At 57.1% G+C, this 15,162-nt stretch overlaps 1 protein-coding gene across 1 annotated transcript in view; it reads right to left on the minus strand.

The window, feature by feature from the left end:
* CARM1 (coactivator associated arginine methyltransferase 1) overlaps positions 1–15,162 on the minus strand; it is a 42,232-nt gene that overhangs the window by 16,080 nt on the left and 10,990 nt on the right. The window contains exon 2 of the mRNA XM_059062132.2: positions 1,434–1,559. Within this exon, the coding sequence (XP_058918115.1) occupies positions 1,434–1,559 (126 nt within the window). The remainder of the gene's footprint in view (positions 1–1,433; positions 1,560–15,162) is intronic.

Raw genomic sequence — 15,162 nt, forward strand, 5'->3', positions numbered from 1 at the left:
CTACTGAGCCCTCGTGCCACAACTACTGAGCCCTCGCGCCACAACTACTGAGTCCACGCACCAAGAGCCCGTGCTCTGCAACAAGAGAAGCCACCGCAATGAGAAGCCTGTGCACCTCAATGAAGAGCAGCCCCCGCTCACCACAACTAGAGAAAGCCCATGTGAAGCAATGAAGACCCAATGCAGCCAAAAATAAATTAAAAAAAAAAAAACAACACCTAAAAGACAATATCTTAAAAACATACAGTTTGGGAAGATAAAACAGTTCTGGAGCTGGATGGTGGTGATGGTTGCACAATGTGCACAATGGTTGCACAATGAATATACTTAATACCACTTAATACCACTGAAATGTACACTCAAAAAGAGTTTTTAACATGGTAGAATTGTCGCTATGTATACAATTTAAGAAACTGATAGGAATGAAAGGAAAAAAATCAGAATATAACTATCCATGAAGCAGAAAAAGACTAGGCAGATCTAAAACATCAGCTCTTAATGATAACCCTGGTGGTGTTTCTGTAACTTATTTTTTTAAACGTTGAATTGGGATTGATTTTGGATAAAGAAGGAAACGGAATGTGGAGCTTCTGGCGGGAGGTGGTCAGCCACCTGGCTGCTTTCTCCCAGCCCGGCCTTCTCTCAGCTCTGAAGCCAGGCCACCTGAGGGCGGGTGGTCCTGAGGGTCTGGGCTGGGGGAGCCTCCTCTCTCCACTGAGAGACAAGTAAGAGGCACTGAGACAAGTAAGAGGGCTCTGGGGGAGCTGGGGGCAGCCGTGGGCAGGCGGCCTCTCCATCCTGGGCTCTCCTGCCCCAGCCCCTGCGCCGACCACCAGGCCCACTGACTTCGGCTCTGCAGGGACCAAGTCCAGTTGCTCGACCCTTCGAGGGGTCTCCAGCCCAGGGCGGCTCACCACCTCCGCTGCTGACCCCCACCCAGAGCCGCCAGCAGCACTCGCCTGGGGCTCCGCAAGCCCTGCTCGTGTGTCCCCCAGATGGGTCTGCTTAGAACCCTCCAGAGTCTCCTCTGCACTCGGAACAAAGCCTCTGCCAACCTCAGGACCCTGTCTCACCCCATCCACTGCTGCGGGAGGGCTGGGCCCCTGACCCCCGTCTGACCGGCTCCTCCAAGAGGCCTGGGGTGTGGGCAGGTCAGGACAGGCCTCTCAGAGGAGGGGACATATAAGCAGAGCCCAGAAGGACCCAAAGGAGCTGGCGAGGTCTGGGGCAGAGTGTCCAGGCAGCGAGCACGTACTCTTACCGTGGACATATTTCTATCTGGGAATATTTCTGATGTTGGTGGGGCATTCGCTGGGTCAGATGAACGGGCTATGATTTACCCGGGCTCCAGGCCCCCCGCCCGCCACGGCTGAGAGCCTAAGCCCCCTAGCTCTGGGCACTCCGTGCGCTGCTGGGGCAGAAGGGAGACGTACCGCTGGGCGTGGCGAACTGGATGAGGACGCTGTTGCAGCCCAGGGTGATGATGAAGGACTGCTTGCCCACACGGCTGCACTCCGTCTCCCGGGACACCGAGCACTTGAACACACAGACGTCTTCATCTGCGAGAGGAGGGAGGCGGGCGTGAGCCGCCAGGTCCCAGGGCCACCTCCCCCGCCCTCACGGCACCCCAGATTCTTCCAGGGCGCCACAACACCCGCCCCACAAGCGCTGCCATGTGTTCTGCATGCCCAGCCTACGCTGAGGACGAGGCGGGGGCTGATCAGCATCCCCAGAGAGGATACAGGATGCAGTCCATCCGGCAGGAGAGACAGTTGTCCACAGGGCAACCGGGGCTGAGGTGGGGGGACGGGGAGCTGCCGGGCACTGGGGGGCCCAGGGGGGCACCTGTGCCGGGACGTTCCCTCATGGAGCACCTGCTGGTGCCAGACCCCATGTCGCTCCTGGGCACTGAGGTGGGAAGACACAGGGGAGAGGAGGGCAAGTCTGGCAGGGTTGGAGGGTCACGGGAACCCAGCAGGCAGCCCAGGCCCAGCTGAGGGAGTCGGGCCTTCAGCCACCAGCCCCCTCCGTGTCACATGGGGGCGTCGTCGGCCTTCAGAGCTGAGCAGGGGTGGGCGGGGGGTCAAGAAAGAAATGCCAGTGGCGTCTCTGCTTCTTCCCGCTGGGCCCCTTCCTTCTTGCATGTATTGTGAGTGTGGCCACAGGACCCAGACGGTCTGTGTTCACGCCCCGCCTACTCCACTTAGTGTGTCACCAGGGCAGGCCTGAGTCCTCAGTTCTCTCATCTGTCAAGCGGGACTGACGGCGGGGCAGGGGTCGGGCCCGACACACGCGTCCAGGAAGCACCGTGTCCCCGCGCCTGCCACTACTACTGTTACTAGTCATTCACTCAGCAAGCACGGGGCACCCCACCTCAGCCGAACCGTGAGACACGGCATCACCAGGAGACAAACCGACCCGATGCTGTCGCCCGGATATGGGGCAGCGGGACAGACACCCTGGTCCCATCACGAGGGGACACAACAGACACTGCCAGATCACAGGGCAGTCTGCAAGACAACCTCCCTGGTTGCCCCAAAACGGCCAAAGTCAGGAAAGGCAAAAATTGCTGGGGAGTATTCCAGAGTGAAGGAGACTAAAGAGACGTGACCGTCAAACGCCAGGTGCGGTCCTGGACTGCAGCCTAATGAACACCGTTCAACAGCTACAGAGGACAAGTGGGCAAACGTGTGGACTGCAGGAGCCATAACTTAAAATGATCTAGATGTGACAGGAGCATTATTCTGCAGAAGAATGTTCTTATTATTGAAAGATACATATGCAAGGAAAGTGAATTCTTGTGATGTCTGCAACTTGCTTTCCAGTGGTTCAGCAAATCAACAACAACGACAAAATATATTTATAGAGAGAAGCATGAGTACAAATGTGCAAAGTGTTCCCAATGACCCTCATAACAGCCAAAACAATCTTGAAAAAACAAACAAAGCTGGAAGACTCACACTCCCCGATTTCAAAACGCACTACGAAGGTATGGTAATCAAAACTGAATAGTATTGGCAAATGGAGAGACATATACATCAAAAGAATTAGAGTCCAGAATAAACTCTATGTTTATAGTGAATTGATTTTGTTTGTTTGTTTTTTAGTTTTTGGCCATGCCTCACAGCATGTGGGATCTTCGTTCCCTGACCAGGGATCGAACCCATGCCGCCTGCCTTGGAAGCACAGATTCTTAACCACTGGACCGCCAGGGAAGTCCCATATAGCCCACTGATTTTTTTTTTTTTTTTTTTTGCGGTATGCGGGCCTCTCATGTTGTGGCCTCTCATTGCGGGGCACAGGCTCCGGACGCGCAGGCTCAGCGGCCATGGCTCACGGGCCTAGCAGCTCCGCGGCATGTGGGATCTTCCCGGACTGGGGCACGAACCCATTTCCCCTGCATTGGCAGGCGGACTCTCAACCACTGCGCCACCAGGGAAGCCCTAGCCCACTGATTTTTAACGAGGGTCCCGAGAACATTCAAGAGGCAGAAAATAGTCTCTTCAACAAATGGTGCTGGGACAACTGCGTCTCCCTGTACAAGAGAATGAAGCCGGACTCCTACCCTCACACCATATATAAAACCTGACTCAAATTAATCAGTGACCTAAACATAAGAGTGAAAACTCCTAGGAGAAAACAGAGGGGTAAATCTCTGAGACCTTGGATTTGGCAATGGATTCCTAGATACGACACCAAAAGCAAGGGTATCAAAAGAAAAACTACATAAACTGGACTTCATCAAAATTATAAACTTTTTTGGGAATTCCCTGGTGGTGCAGTGGTTAGGACTTGGTGCTTTCACTGCCAGAGGCCCAGGTTCGCTCCCTGGTTGGGGAACTAAGATCCCGAGAGCCATGTGGCACGGACAAAAAAAAAAAAAAAATTTAAATAAACTTTTTGCATCAAAGGACAGTATCAAAAAAGGGAAACGACAACCTACAGAATGGAAGAAGATATTTACAAATCATATACCTGATAAGGATCTATTGTCCAGAATATATAAAGAGCTATTAACAACAAAAATATAACCCAATTCAAAAACGGGCAAAGGACATGAAGAGATGTTTCTCCAAAGGTATACAAATGACCAGCATGTGAAAAGGTGCATGTCATCATTCGTCCTTAGGGACCTGCAACTCAAAACCACAATTAGATACCACTGCACACCCAGCAGGACGGCTGTAATTTTAAACAAAAAAGGGGGAAATAACACGTGTTGGCGAGAAATTGAATCCCTTAGACCCTGCTGGTGGGAACTTAAAATGGTACAGCCGCACAGAATTACCATTTGACTCAGCGATCCCACTCGTAGGTATAAACCCCAAAGAACTGAAAGCTGGTATTCAAATGAATACTTGATGCAAATATTCAAAGTGTTACTATTCAAAACAGCCAAAAAGTAGAAACAACTCAGATGTCCCTCAACTGATGACTGGATACAAAAATGTGGTCCATCCATACAATGGAATATCACTCAGCCATAAAAAGAAATGAAGTCCCAACCCACGGATGAGCCTCAGAAACATTATGCTGAGTGACGGAAGCCAGACATAAAAGCTCACAAGTATAGAATCCCATTTATATCGAACATCCAGAACCAGTAAATTCATGGAGACTGAAAGCAAAATTGGTGGTTGCCAGGGGCTGAGGGTGGGAGAATGGGGAATGACTGCTTAATGGAAACAAGGTTTTCTCTTTGGATGATGAAAATATTTTGGAAATAGAGGCGATGGTTACCTGATACTGTGAATGCACTAAATGCCACTCAACTGTTTTTTATTTATTTATTTATTTTTTAAACATCTTTATGGGAGTAAAACTGTTTTACAATAGTGTGTTAGTTTCTCCTTTACAACAAAGTGAATCAGTTATACATATACATATGTTCCCTACTCAACGGTTTTATGCTATGTGAATTTTATCTCAATAGAAAAAGAAAAATGTTCCCAATGGGTGAATCTGGATATGAAGGGCCTACGGGTGTCCGCTGGGCCCCTTGCTCTCCCCTTGTTTAGTCTGAGTCCTAAGCCTGGGCCACAGCCTGGAGGAGGCTCCTGGAGCCACAGCCTGGGTTTCTGCCAGATGACCTCACCCCTCTGGAGCCGGGTGCCACCTCCTGGAGGGAGAGGGGAGCAGGGCACAGGCAGCCTCCTGACAGCGGGCAGGAGGGAAGAGCGGATTGGGAGGCCAGCCCCAGGCTCACAGCCAGGCCGCACCCACAGGGGACCCGAGACAAGGTGCTCCCAAGTCCAGCTATAAACGGGTCTCAGGAAGGGACCCGGAACCTTGACGTGGTACCCATGCCTACTCCTGGGGCAGAAAATAAAGCCGACCTGTCAGCTACTCCCGTGTGGCACTGAGCAGACCAGGGAGGGCCTGTTTACAAAGCAGCCTGGCAACCCGACCAGCTGCCCTGGGCAGCCCCTGCAACCTGACGCCAGGCAGGCGACCACAAGGACCTGTGGCTAAGGGAAGCTTGGCCGCATCCAGAGGCTCGGGCCAGGGAAGCCAGGGCTAAGGGCAACCTGAGCTGTCCCATCACAGGTGGGACCACCAAAGCCCATGGTGCCAGCATTTTGTGTAAGTCACAGCTATACACCCACAGACCAGTCCCTGGCACACAGGGGATGCTAGGTAAATATCTGACAAACCAAAAAAAAATTTTTTTAAAGCCGGACCATGCTCCTACCTCTTTTAAAGCCTGAGGAGAAGTCCAAGCTCTCGGACTGGCAGTCAAGGACCTCCCCTCCCCAGCCCCTTCCCATGGCCACGCTCAGCGCCCCAGTCCCCAGCGGGCAGGGCTCTGCACCTTCGGTCGATTGCCGTTCCCCCCCCGCCACTGGGAAGGGCCCCCAGGACAGTGCACAGAGGTGGTGGCGCTGGGCCTATCCCAGCCAGGTGGTGCAGCCTGTCTCCTGGGCCCCGGGGGAGGGGTTCCTGGGAGAGGGCTTCTCCCCCCAGGAAAGGGGCCCGGAGCCCACAGGGCCCGGACCCAGCAGTGGACGAGCGGTGTAAGAGGCAGAACTGGTCTCTGTGCCCTGCCTCCAGAAACGAAGCAAGAAAGCGCCACCCTGGTCACACCTGCCGGCACGTTCGGAGGCTGTTGCGTGCACGCGGCCCGGAGAGGTGGGGACAGGAAGCAGGGGAGGGGCTGGCAGACTGCCGCTTCGCTCTAACTGGGGGCGACCACAGAGGGGGCTGCAGGCCCTGAATAGCCACGTCACAAACACTGAGCTTCCACAGGCAGCGTGGCCCAGCACCCACCCACTCACACACTGCTGAGACCGCGATGGGGCTGGGCGGCCAGACTGTGAGTAATAACTTCCCAGGTGCCACGCTCTGTTCCCGCGCTATCCACGGGCCCCTCACAGCACCCCTGTATCTACTGCTACCACCCCCACTGGCTCCGATGAGAAAAGGGGGCTCAGACAGGTTAGGTATCTCACTCAAGGTCACAGGGTGAGGGGCAGAGCCGACTGGCTCCAGGTCTGTGCTCCTAGCCAGTGTGTGCACCACCTCTCTGGGCTTCTATCTGTAAAGGACCAGAAAATAGATACTTTCAGCTTTTCAGGCCATTTAATCTCTGCTACTGTGACTCAACTCCACCGCAGAAAATATGCAAAGGAACACGGCTATGTACCAATAAAACTTTATTACAAACCCGGCGGTGGCGTCAGAGGAGACCCCCTCCCCATCCCAGAGGGGATGAGGAGAGCTGGGCGGCCAGAGTGACGAGGACCCCCAGGTGATGGGCACTGAGGCCAGGGACACAGGGGCACTGTGGGGGGCTCGAGATGGCACCTGACCAGCCAGGGAAAGAGATTGGGAACAAATGCTCCAGTGAAAGGAAACAGCATGTGGGAAAGCAGAGAGAAAGGGGGGTGGTAATACGGTGATCTATAATACATATGTATCTGGTCCCTGTTCCTGGCACAGAGCTCCTAAAACTCTTGGAGTTTCCCAAGTGATAAGAGCGATAAAGATGTCTTTCATGATTCATGTGAAGCCCCCTTCAACCACCCCAGGATATAGGACTTAGAAAGCCATGTGGGGACCAACCAAGTAATTAGAGGGTTGGAACTTTCAGTAACCGCCCCCCCCCTCAGCCTCCAAAAAACCCCAAAAGGACAGGGTTCAGGAGAGCTTCCCGGCTGGTGAGCACGTGGAGGTGCTGGGAGGCTGGCGTCCCCGAAAAGGGCACGGAAGCCCTGCACTGCTTCCCACACACCTCGCTCCATTCAGCTCTTCCATCTGGCTGCTCCTGAGTTGCATCTTTTTATATCAACCAGTCATCTAGTAAGTAAACTGTTTTCCTGAGTTCTGCTGGAGCAAATTAATCGAACCTGAGGAAGAGGTCCTAGGAACATCTGATTTATTGCAGGTTGACCAGAAGCACAGATGACTCAACCTGAACTTGCGACTGGCATCTGAAGCGGGGTGTGTACAGCCTTGTAGGACTGAGCCCTCAACCTGTGGGATCTGACACTACCTCCAGGTAGACAGTTTCAGAATTGAGTTGAATTGTCAGACAGCCGGCTGGTGTTGGAGAATTGCTTGGTGTGGGGGGACACCCGCCTAACACCGGGTGACCAGAAGTGTTCAGTGTGAGTACTGAGAGCAGGGGACACGCACAGGAGCAGTGTTTTTCCTTGCAGGGGCCCAGCAGGGAGAATGGGGGCGACTGGGACTTCCTGGCTGCAGCCCAGAGAGGTTGCAGAGGCTCCCAGGCAAGACGGGCGATTTGTAGGAAGGCTGTGGAGGAGGTGAGAGAGGCCCCAGTGGACCTGTGGCTCAGAAGTCTGGCTCCCCCAGAGCCACGGGCAGTACCCAGAGGGACCCCGTGCTGCGAGAGGGCCAGGGCTGGAGGGCAGCTGCCGGGGACAGGCTGCCTGCCCCCACCCAGCACAGCGCCACCCGATGTCCCTCCCTGTCGGTTCCCTGGACAGCACCGTGGGACCCAGGGCCGCAGAATCTGGCAGACACTGAGGCACAGGGGCTCCCCGGTCCCAGGCCTGAAGGCAACACCCTGCTTCCCACCCTCAATCCTGGGCCCAAAGCAGGGCCCGGCACCCAGGAGGGCCTCAAAAGAGCTGGCGGCCTCAGGGAGGGGTAGGCATCCTCTCTTAGGGACACTGACCAGACGACCCGGGGGACGTGCTGAGCCTCTCATGTCCCAGTCACAGCATCTAACGCGGCTGATTTGCTGTGGTCTCTCCCCTGCTTGCACCCGTTAGTGGTTCCCCAGAGCCTTCTGGAACAAGTCCAAACTCCTTACAGGGTTCGTGGGCCCCTGCTAACATGGACGACCTCCACACAGCCCCTCCACCGCCCCGTCAAGCCATGCTGACCTCACCACCCTCCAGACCATGGGCAGAAGGCCTTCTCTCCAGCCTCCGTGGCTCCGTAGACCCTCCCTGGCACCCTGCCTCTCTTCCCCTGCATCCCTGTCACCTCCTCCAGGTGGAGGAAGACCAGGAAGGTTCTCCAGCACTTCCTGGACGAGCCCTGATCGTAGGCTGACTCCTTACTGAATCCAGGGCTCCGCACGTGGCTGGCCCAGTGCCCAGCCCAGCACCTGGGGATGCTGACCTGCACGGCCCCCACCCCAGGGCCTGGGGTCAGGGAGACTGGGCCCCTTCCCTACATGCAGGAGGCAGCCAGAATGGGGGTCCATTTGCCCAGGCCGAGGGCATGTGTGGCCTGGGGAAGGTCACTTAACTACTGGAAGACGCTGGGCACTGGGCAGCCCCATGGTAACCTCTGCCCTCTTTCCCCTTCCCCTTTGCTCTGGAACAAGCAAGGGGTCCTTGAGCCCTTCAGGCTGGACAGACCCGTGTCAGAGGGACCCAGTGGAACGGAGATAAATGCCTGGAGTCAAGCTCTCTCCTCCCGTAGACCCTTCCATCCTCGTGTGAGATGAGAGCGGCTCTTTGCCTCTTGGACAACAGAGGTGGAGGGCAAGACGGGAGAGCAGCCACCAGCTCAGGGGGAAAAGAAAAGCAACCAACACAAAAAAGGGCCACATTTCAAGTCCTTGCCTTTCTAGCAGAAAAACTATTACAGCCACAAGCAAGGCATAATTAAAGCGATTTACCTTGGCAGACTTGGGGGTGGGGGGGCGCCTGTCCATATGTGAGGTCTTTTATTAAATCACCTCCTACTGTCAAATAAAACACAGGCTGTTCACCTTCCAGAGGAAAATATCCCACCGGAGAGAGGAGGGTCGGGCGAAGAGGAGGATGAGGCGTGGAGAAATCAGGGTGCTCTCCTCGGCCCACCCGCTGCTCGCGGCCATCGGCTCACTGGGTGGCTCGGCCCGCAGCCTGCTCGGTGCCAAGCACGGGCACGAGGGCACCGCAGTGAACAAGCCAGCCAGGCCCTGCCTTCCCACGCTCCCGGGCACCACAGGGAGGCAGGCGACACCAGTGAGAAGGCCGGGTAAGAGGGGCTGGAGGGACTCGGGGGTCTGATACACACAATGCCCCATGCAATACAGATTACAGGCTGCCTAGGCGGCGACATCCAAGCCGAGCCAGGCCCCGGGGGACGCAGGGCTCGCCTTCCTCAAAGGGCCTCCCGTCTTCCAGGGGCACCAGGCCCCACTGCCCCGCTTCCGCAGCAGGGAAGACCAAGAGGGCAGTGGTCAAAACGAATGGGCATCCGGGGAGACCTGGGTTCAGGGTCAACCGTGCCGCCCTCCAGATGTGACTGCAGGCCTCAGTTTCCTCACCTGTCCAAAGGTGATCGTGGCACAGCCTGCAGGGTGAGAGGACACAGCCCACCTGGAGGGCCCCTTCACCCCGAACCTCAGGAGCCCCATTGTGCAATGGGGATAAAGTGAGGATAAAACCCTCCCTGCAGTGAGGATTCCATGAGATAAGGGAGGCATTAGTAAGTGTCCTATGCACTTCATAATCAGGAGCAGCCATGGTTACGGTCTCGGAAGAGAATCCCACCCCGGGGAATCCTAGCCCGGCTTGGCCTCCCTCCCTGGCTGTAACTTAAGTCGGCTGCTCCAGTGCTGTCCTCGCAGACGCTCCAAGCAGCTGCTGCCACACTGCCCAGCCCTGGGGTATTTGAGGACCATGAGGTCACCCTGGGCTCCTCTGGCCTGGCCCTGTCCTGGGTGAATCCCAAGCCCTCCCTCAAGCACCCCGGTGCACTGGGCCAGCCCCCATCTGGGCATCTCTGTCAAAGACTTCTGACCCAGAAGTCCCCTTGTGGGGCCTTATCCTACAGTTCTACTTCTAAATGTCTGCAAAGATACACCTAGATACAGCACTGTCCAAAGCAGCAAAAAACCTAAAGAGCCACTGAATGAGTGAAAGAAGGTACAGCCAATGGAAAGACATAGATTTCTGTCTGTAGACGCTGACGTGTTAAGATAACCAAGCCGCACTGTTAGGGGCAGATGGTGTAAAATACGCACAAACCACAGGTGCAAAAATGAGTAGGGGGGGGCTTCCCTGGTGGCGCAGTGGTTGAGAGTCCGCCTGCCGATGCAGGGGACGCGGGTTCGTGCCCCGGTCCGGGAAGATCCCACGTGCTGCGGAGCGGCTGGGCCCGTGAGCCATGGCCGCTGAGCCTGCGCGTCCGGAGCCTGTGCTCCGCGACGGGAGAGGCCACGACAGTGAGAGGCCCGCGTACCGCACAAAAAAAAAAAAACAAGAGTAGGGGGGAGTAGGGGGAGCCAGGGAGGGGGAGGGGGAGAGGGAGGGGGAGGGGGAGGGGGAGGGGGAGGGGGAGGGGGAGGGGGGGGAGGGGGAGGGGGAGGGGGAGGGGGAGGGGGAGGGGGAGGGGCCAGGCGCACCGCCTGCCTGGGGCTTGTCTAGAAAGAAACACCACGAAATGACTGCAGGGGCTGTCTCTGGAAGGGAGGCACCCCCCTCTCCCATGGTTTAAACCTGCAGAACCTCGAGCCCAGTGGGGTCCTGGGGAGATGTATGCACGCAAGCCCGTGTGTGCCTGAAACACCGTGCGGCAAGAGCGCACCAGAAGACGAGCGGCGGCACGGGGGGGCAGGCCAGGATCAGGCAGGATGAAGAGACGGACTTTTCATGTTACACCCTCCTGAGCGGTTTGAATTTCTACCACGTTCCTGAAGGATAAGCAGACAAAAGGCAGTCGTGACAGCGGGGGAGGCCTGGTGCCCACTCAAGTCGCCTGGGCCCTCTCGGAAGTGAGCAGGCCAGACCCTGCTGGTGGGGGGAGGGTGGTGGGAATGGCTCTGATCCCTCCTCTGCAGCCTCAGGTCCTGTGACCCAAGTGACCATTAGAGCTGGAGGATGGAGGACACCGGCTTCTCAGCCGGTGACTGTCTTGCCTGGCACAGACCCGCACCCCGTTAGTGCAGGCGTGATGGCAGAGAAGCAGCAGGCGGCGCCAGCCCGGGATGCCCGGGGCCACCAGAGACTTGGGTTTCCTGAAGCCCAGCGTAATCCCTCTCCCCCTGCCAGGGAGCCCACACTGCACGCGCAGATCCCAGAACTCCAGCTTTGGATTCCGTTAGACCCAGCTTTGAATCTGGGCTCTGCCACCTGGGGCTCCACCCCCCACCTTTCAGGTCTAGAAAAATAAAATTAAAATGCATCGCTCAGCACCGTCATGAGGACCAACACACCCTGCGCCCAACCCAAGACCCACAGGCACATAGCAGGGGTTCTGAGCACAAAACATCCACCTCGGGGCTCCACATCCCCATGGCACTCTGACCAGACGCAAAGATTGGAGAGAAGGAATCCCAGAGAGAATTCTGGACACAAGGCCACACTGGGCCCAGACCAGGCATCTGGCCACTGGACCAGCCCGACTGGGCACCCAGCCAGGCTTGGTGCAGGCCACTCAGACGCAGAGCAGCCATCTGGCCGAGGTTGAGAGGCACCAGCTTCATACCGTGATTGGAAAAGTCTTGATCCTAGGTTTCAAAGGTGCCAGGTTGGGTCTTTAGGCCACGTCAAAGTGGCCTCTTATGAAGGCTGACCACTGGTGTTGGCTGAACAGGAGGTTACCTCCCTGGGAGGAGACAAGATAGGGGGCCCTTTGCTCTATGGGCAACGTTTTATCTCTTAAGGTGGCAGTGACTGCTCTTGGTGTTTGCTGTATTATCCTTCACTCTTTGAAAATATTTCGCAATATAATAGCCACCCACCTCTGCTGGCCCGCCCCTTGTCACCCCTCCCCCGCTTCCAGTGGGGCTGACCACAGGACGGAGGAGAGGCCCCCCGCACTGGAGACACCCAAACCTCCTAAGTCAGCTCTGGCTTCAGGGGGTCAGGGGCCGGGGAGGGGGTGTCAGCAGAGACTCCTCACAAAGGGCTGGTCCATGGGGGCTAGGGGGTGATATCTGCCTTTAGAGGTTGGAGGCTCTGGTCCTGCAGGCCTGGTCTGGAGGGGCCCAAAGATAAGTCTAACCGTGGGGTGTGCGGAAGAGCAACCCCAAGAGAAGAAGGACCAAAGAAAGGGCTTGGCTTTTCTGAAAAGAATACTAGGGGCTCCGACCGGGGCGGGAGCCATTACATGCAAATGTCTGCCCCCTCCATGCTAATCAGCCTGCAGCCCTGGGCTTTGTGAGCTACAAAAGGAACAGCAGATGTGCGCCTGTTCCTTGGCCCCTGAAAGCAGGGGGGCTTAGCGGATAACTGGGGGCGGGGGGCAGAGGCAACTAAACCAGCAGCCCAGCCCCTCACTCCATGCGCTGGGCTGTCAGCCTCCTCTGCCGGGCCTTTCTTCTCCGGCCATGACTTTGAAGCTGTTGCTATGTGTGGTACCAGGCAAACACCTAACGCAGTGCAGTAGCTCAGCTAATGCTCCCACCCACCTGCCTGGGCACACTTATAACTCACTTTCAAGAGGGGAAACCAAGGCACAGAGAACTGACATGCTGGGAGCGGCTCAGCCTGGGGACTCAGCAGCTCATGAAAGAGAGCCGAACCCCATCCCAGCCTCTGGGAGGAGAGTTGGCCCTGGGGGGCTGTGGGGACCACGCTCAGGGCCCTGGGAAGGACGTGGGCCCTGGGCCCGGGCAGAGCCAGGCCTGGCTGGTTGAGCATGGCTAGCAGGCACCATCCCCCTGAGCCCGATGGAGCCTGCCTCCTAGGGCTGGGAGGGATCACTGAGGGCGGCCACCAGCTGTGCCAGCAGGAGCTGGGCTGGCAGCGCTCTGTGAGGACAGAGGCGGGTGGGCGGGCGAGCTCTGTCAAGGGCAGCAGCAGGACCCCCTCAGAGCGGCTGGTGCGCTCCACACTCTGGCTCCTGCAGCTGCCGGGGACGCTGCGCCAGCATAGGCAGCTGAGCCAGTCGGTGTCTGGGGAACTCAAACGTGTCCCTCCTCTGGCCAGATGAGGGGCCTCAACCCTCAGATCAGGGTGGCTCCAGGGAGGCCAAACCCGAAGAGGCCGGAGGATGGGGCAGAGGCAGCCTCCGCGGCGGAGTGATGGAGGAAACCAGCTGAGAGGGCTGAGGCCCGCTTGCAGTCCCAGTGGAGGGCCCATCGACAAAGAAAAAGGTGAAACAGGATGTCCTGGGGCCTCACGGCAGCCGGAAGGGCCTCCGCCAGACCCCTGGGGCTCCGGGAGCCCCTCCAGCCCCGCCTCCGGCCCCAGAGAACAGGATGTTTGAGGTAGGAGGGCCCCTTCCCGCCCACCCAAGGCTGCCTCACCAGATGTTGACTCCAGATGTGGCCCAGGCGAGAGGGGACAGAGGCTGCCTGACACCATGACGGAATCGGCAGCGAGGCAGGAATGAGGAAAGACTGGCTTCGGGCTCCAGAAGAATCCGCCGGGGCCACTGCCCCAACACAGGACAGAGACCACAACGGCCAGGTGCTACCTCTCCTTTACGGCATTGACTCCTCACCTGCGCCCGAGGGGTAGCAGGGCTGAGTCGAGACGTCAGGGCCAAAGCTCGGTTGGCACCTGACTGCCGCCTACCACTGAGTGCCTCAGTTTCCTCCCTTATGAAACGGGGATGAGCTGTGGCTCCGGTGGCCTCCCAAGGGGCTGTTCTGACGGCAAAGGCAAGTCAATGAACGTAAAGTGCCTGGCACGGCGCCCGCCCGCCACACGTGTGGGCTCAGCCCATGTCAGCCATGGTAGGGCCTCAGAGCGGCAATCCGCAGGGCACAGGGGTGGCGTGGCGGTGGAAGGGAGTCAAGGCCATGTGACCTGTCAGCATCCCCCAGCCAGGGCTCATCCACCACTAGGGACGCCAACCTCCGGTTACACAGAGGGCTCAGACCAGAGCCAGGCTCTGCGGAGGGGATCTCCGGGACACACAGCAGAAGTCCGGGAGCCCCAGCCTGCCTCTGCTTTCCCCCCAGCTCAGGGAAGAATGTGGCAAGCTCCTGGAATGTCCCTCTTGGGTCTGCGGGTCGCCCCCCAGCCTGCCTTTGATTGTATTTACTCACCTGCCCCCTGTGCGGGGATTGAAGGAGCATCCCTTTTTCCTTAGAGCACTGATCTGCCAGGGTCCCTGCGGCCAACTCCGCCAGAACCTCACGAGTTCCTGAGTTGTCAAGCAGGTTTCTACACACAAAACCGTTACACGAGTAACACATCCAGCCAAAAGGAACCCCAGCCACGGAAACACAATTCGCGGGGGAGCAAATCCGCCAAACAATCTTAAACGAAAACAGCTCAGACCCGTTCTTACCGAAGCTGTGGGCGATGAATCAATTGAAAAAGACAGACAAAAAGAGGGAAGCAAAGGGGTTCTCTCACTACGCAAGGAATGGGGGTTGGTAGGAGACAGAGCACCCCCCCCCCGGCCCCCCGGCCCCACCCCACCAGTCTGGACCTGTTTTCAAGTATGCGCTGCCTGGCATCAGGGGACAGACCCACCTGACCAAACAAAACCCACCCAGAGGCTGGGGGACAAGTTCTAGGTCTGGCTTTGGGTGGCGGTTACACGGGTGCACACACTGTCAAGTGCACCTAAGGCCCAGGCGTCTGTGTGTGTTGATTAAACAACAATTAAAGTACGTGATCTAAAGAATAACCACCAGAGGAGACGCATGAGGGCCACAGAGCCTCCATATCCAACTCCTGCAGGCCTGGGTGAAGCCTGTTCTCAACTTCCTTCACAGAACTGGTTTTCAGGGAACAAAAGGGGTGGGTGTGGGAGAAATCAGGGACTCGGGGTTCTTAAACCAAAAGTCGGAGC

Source organism: Kogia breviceps, chromosome 4 (assembly GCF_026419965.1).
Source record: "Kogia breviceps isolate mKogBre1 chromosome 4, mKogBre1 haplotype 1, whole genome shotgun sequence".
NCBI classification, from domain to species: domain Eukaryota; kingdom Metazoa; phylum Chordata; class Mammalia; order Artiodactyla; family Physeteridae; genus Kogia; species Kogia breviceps.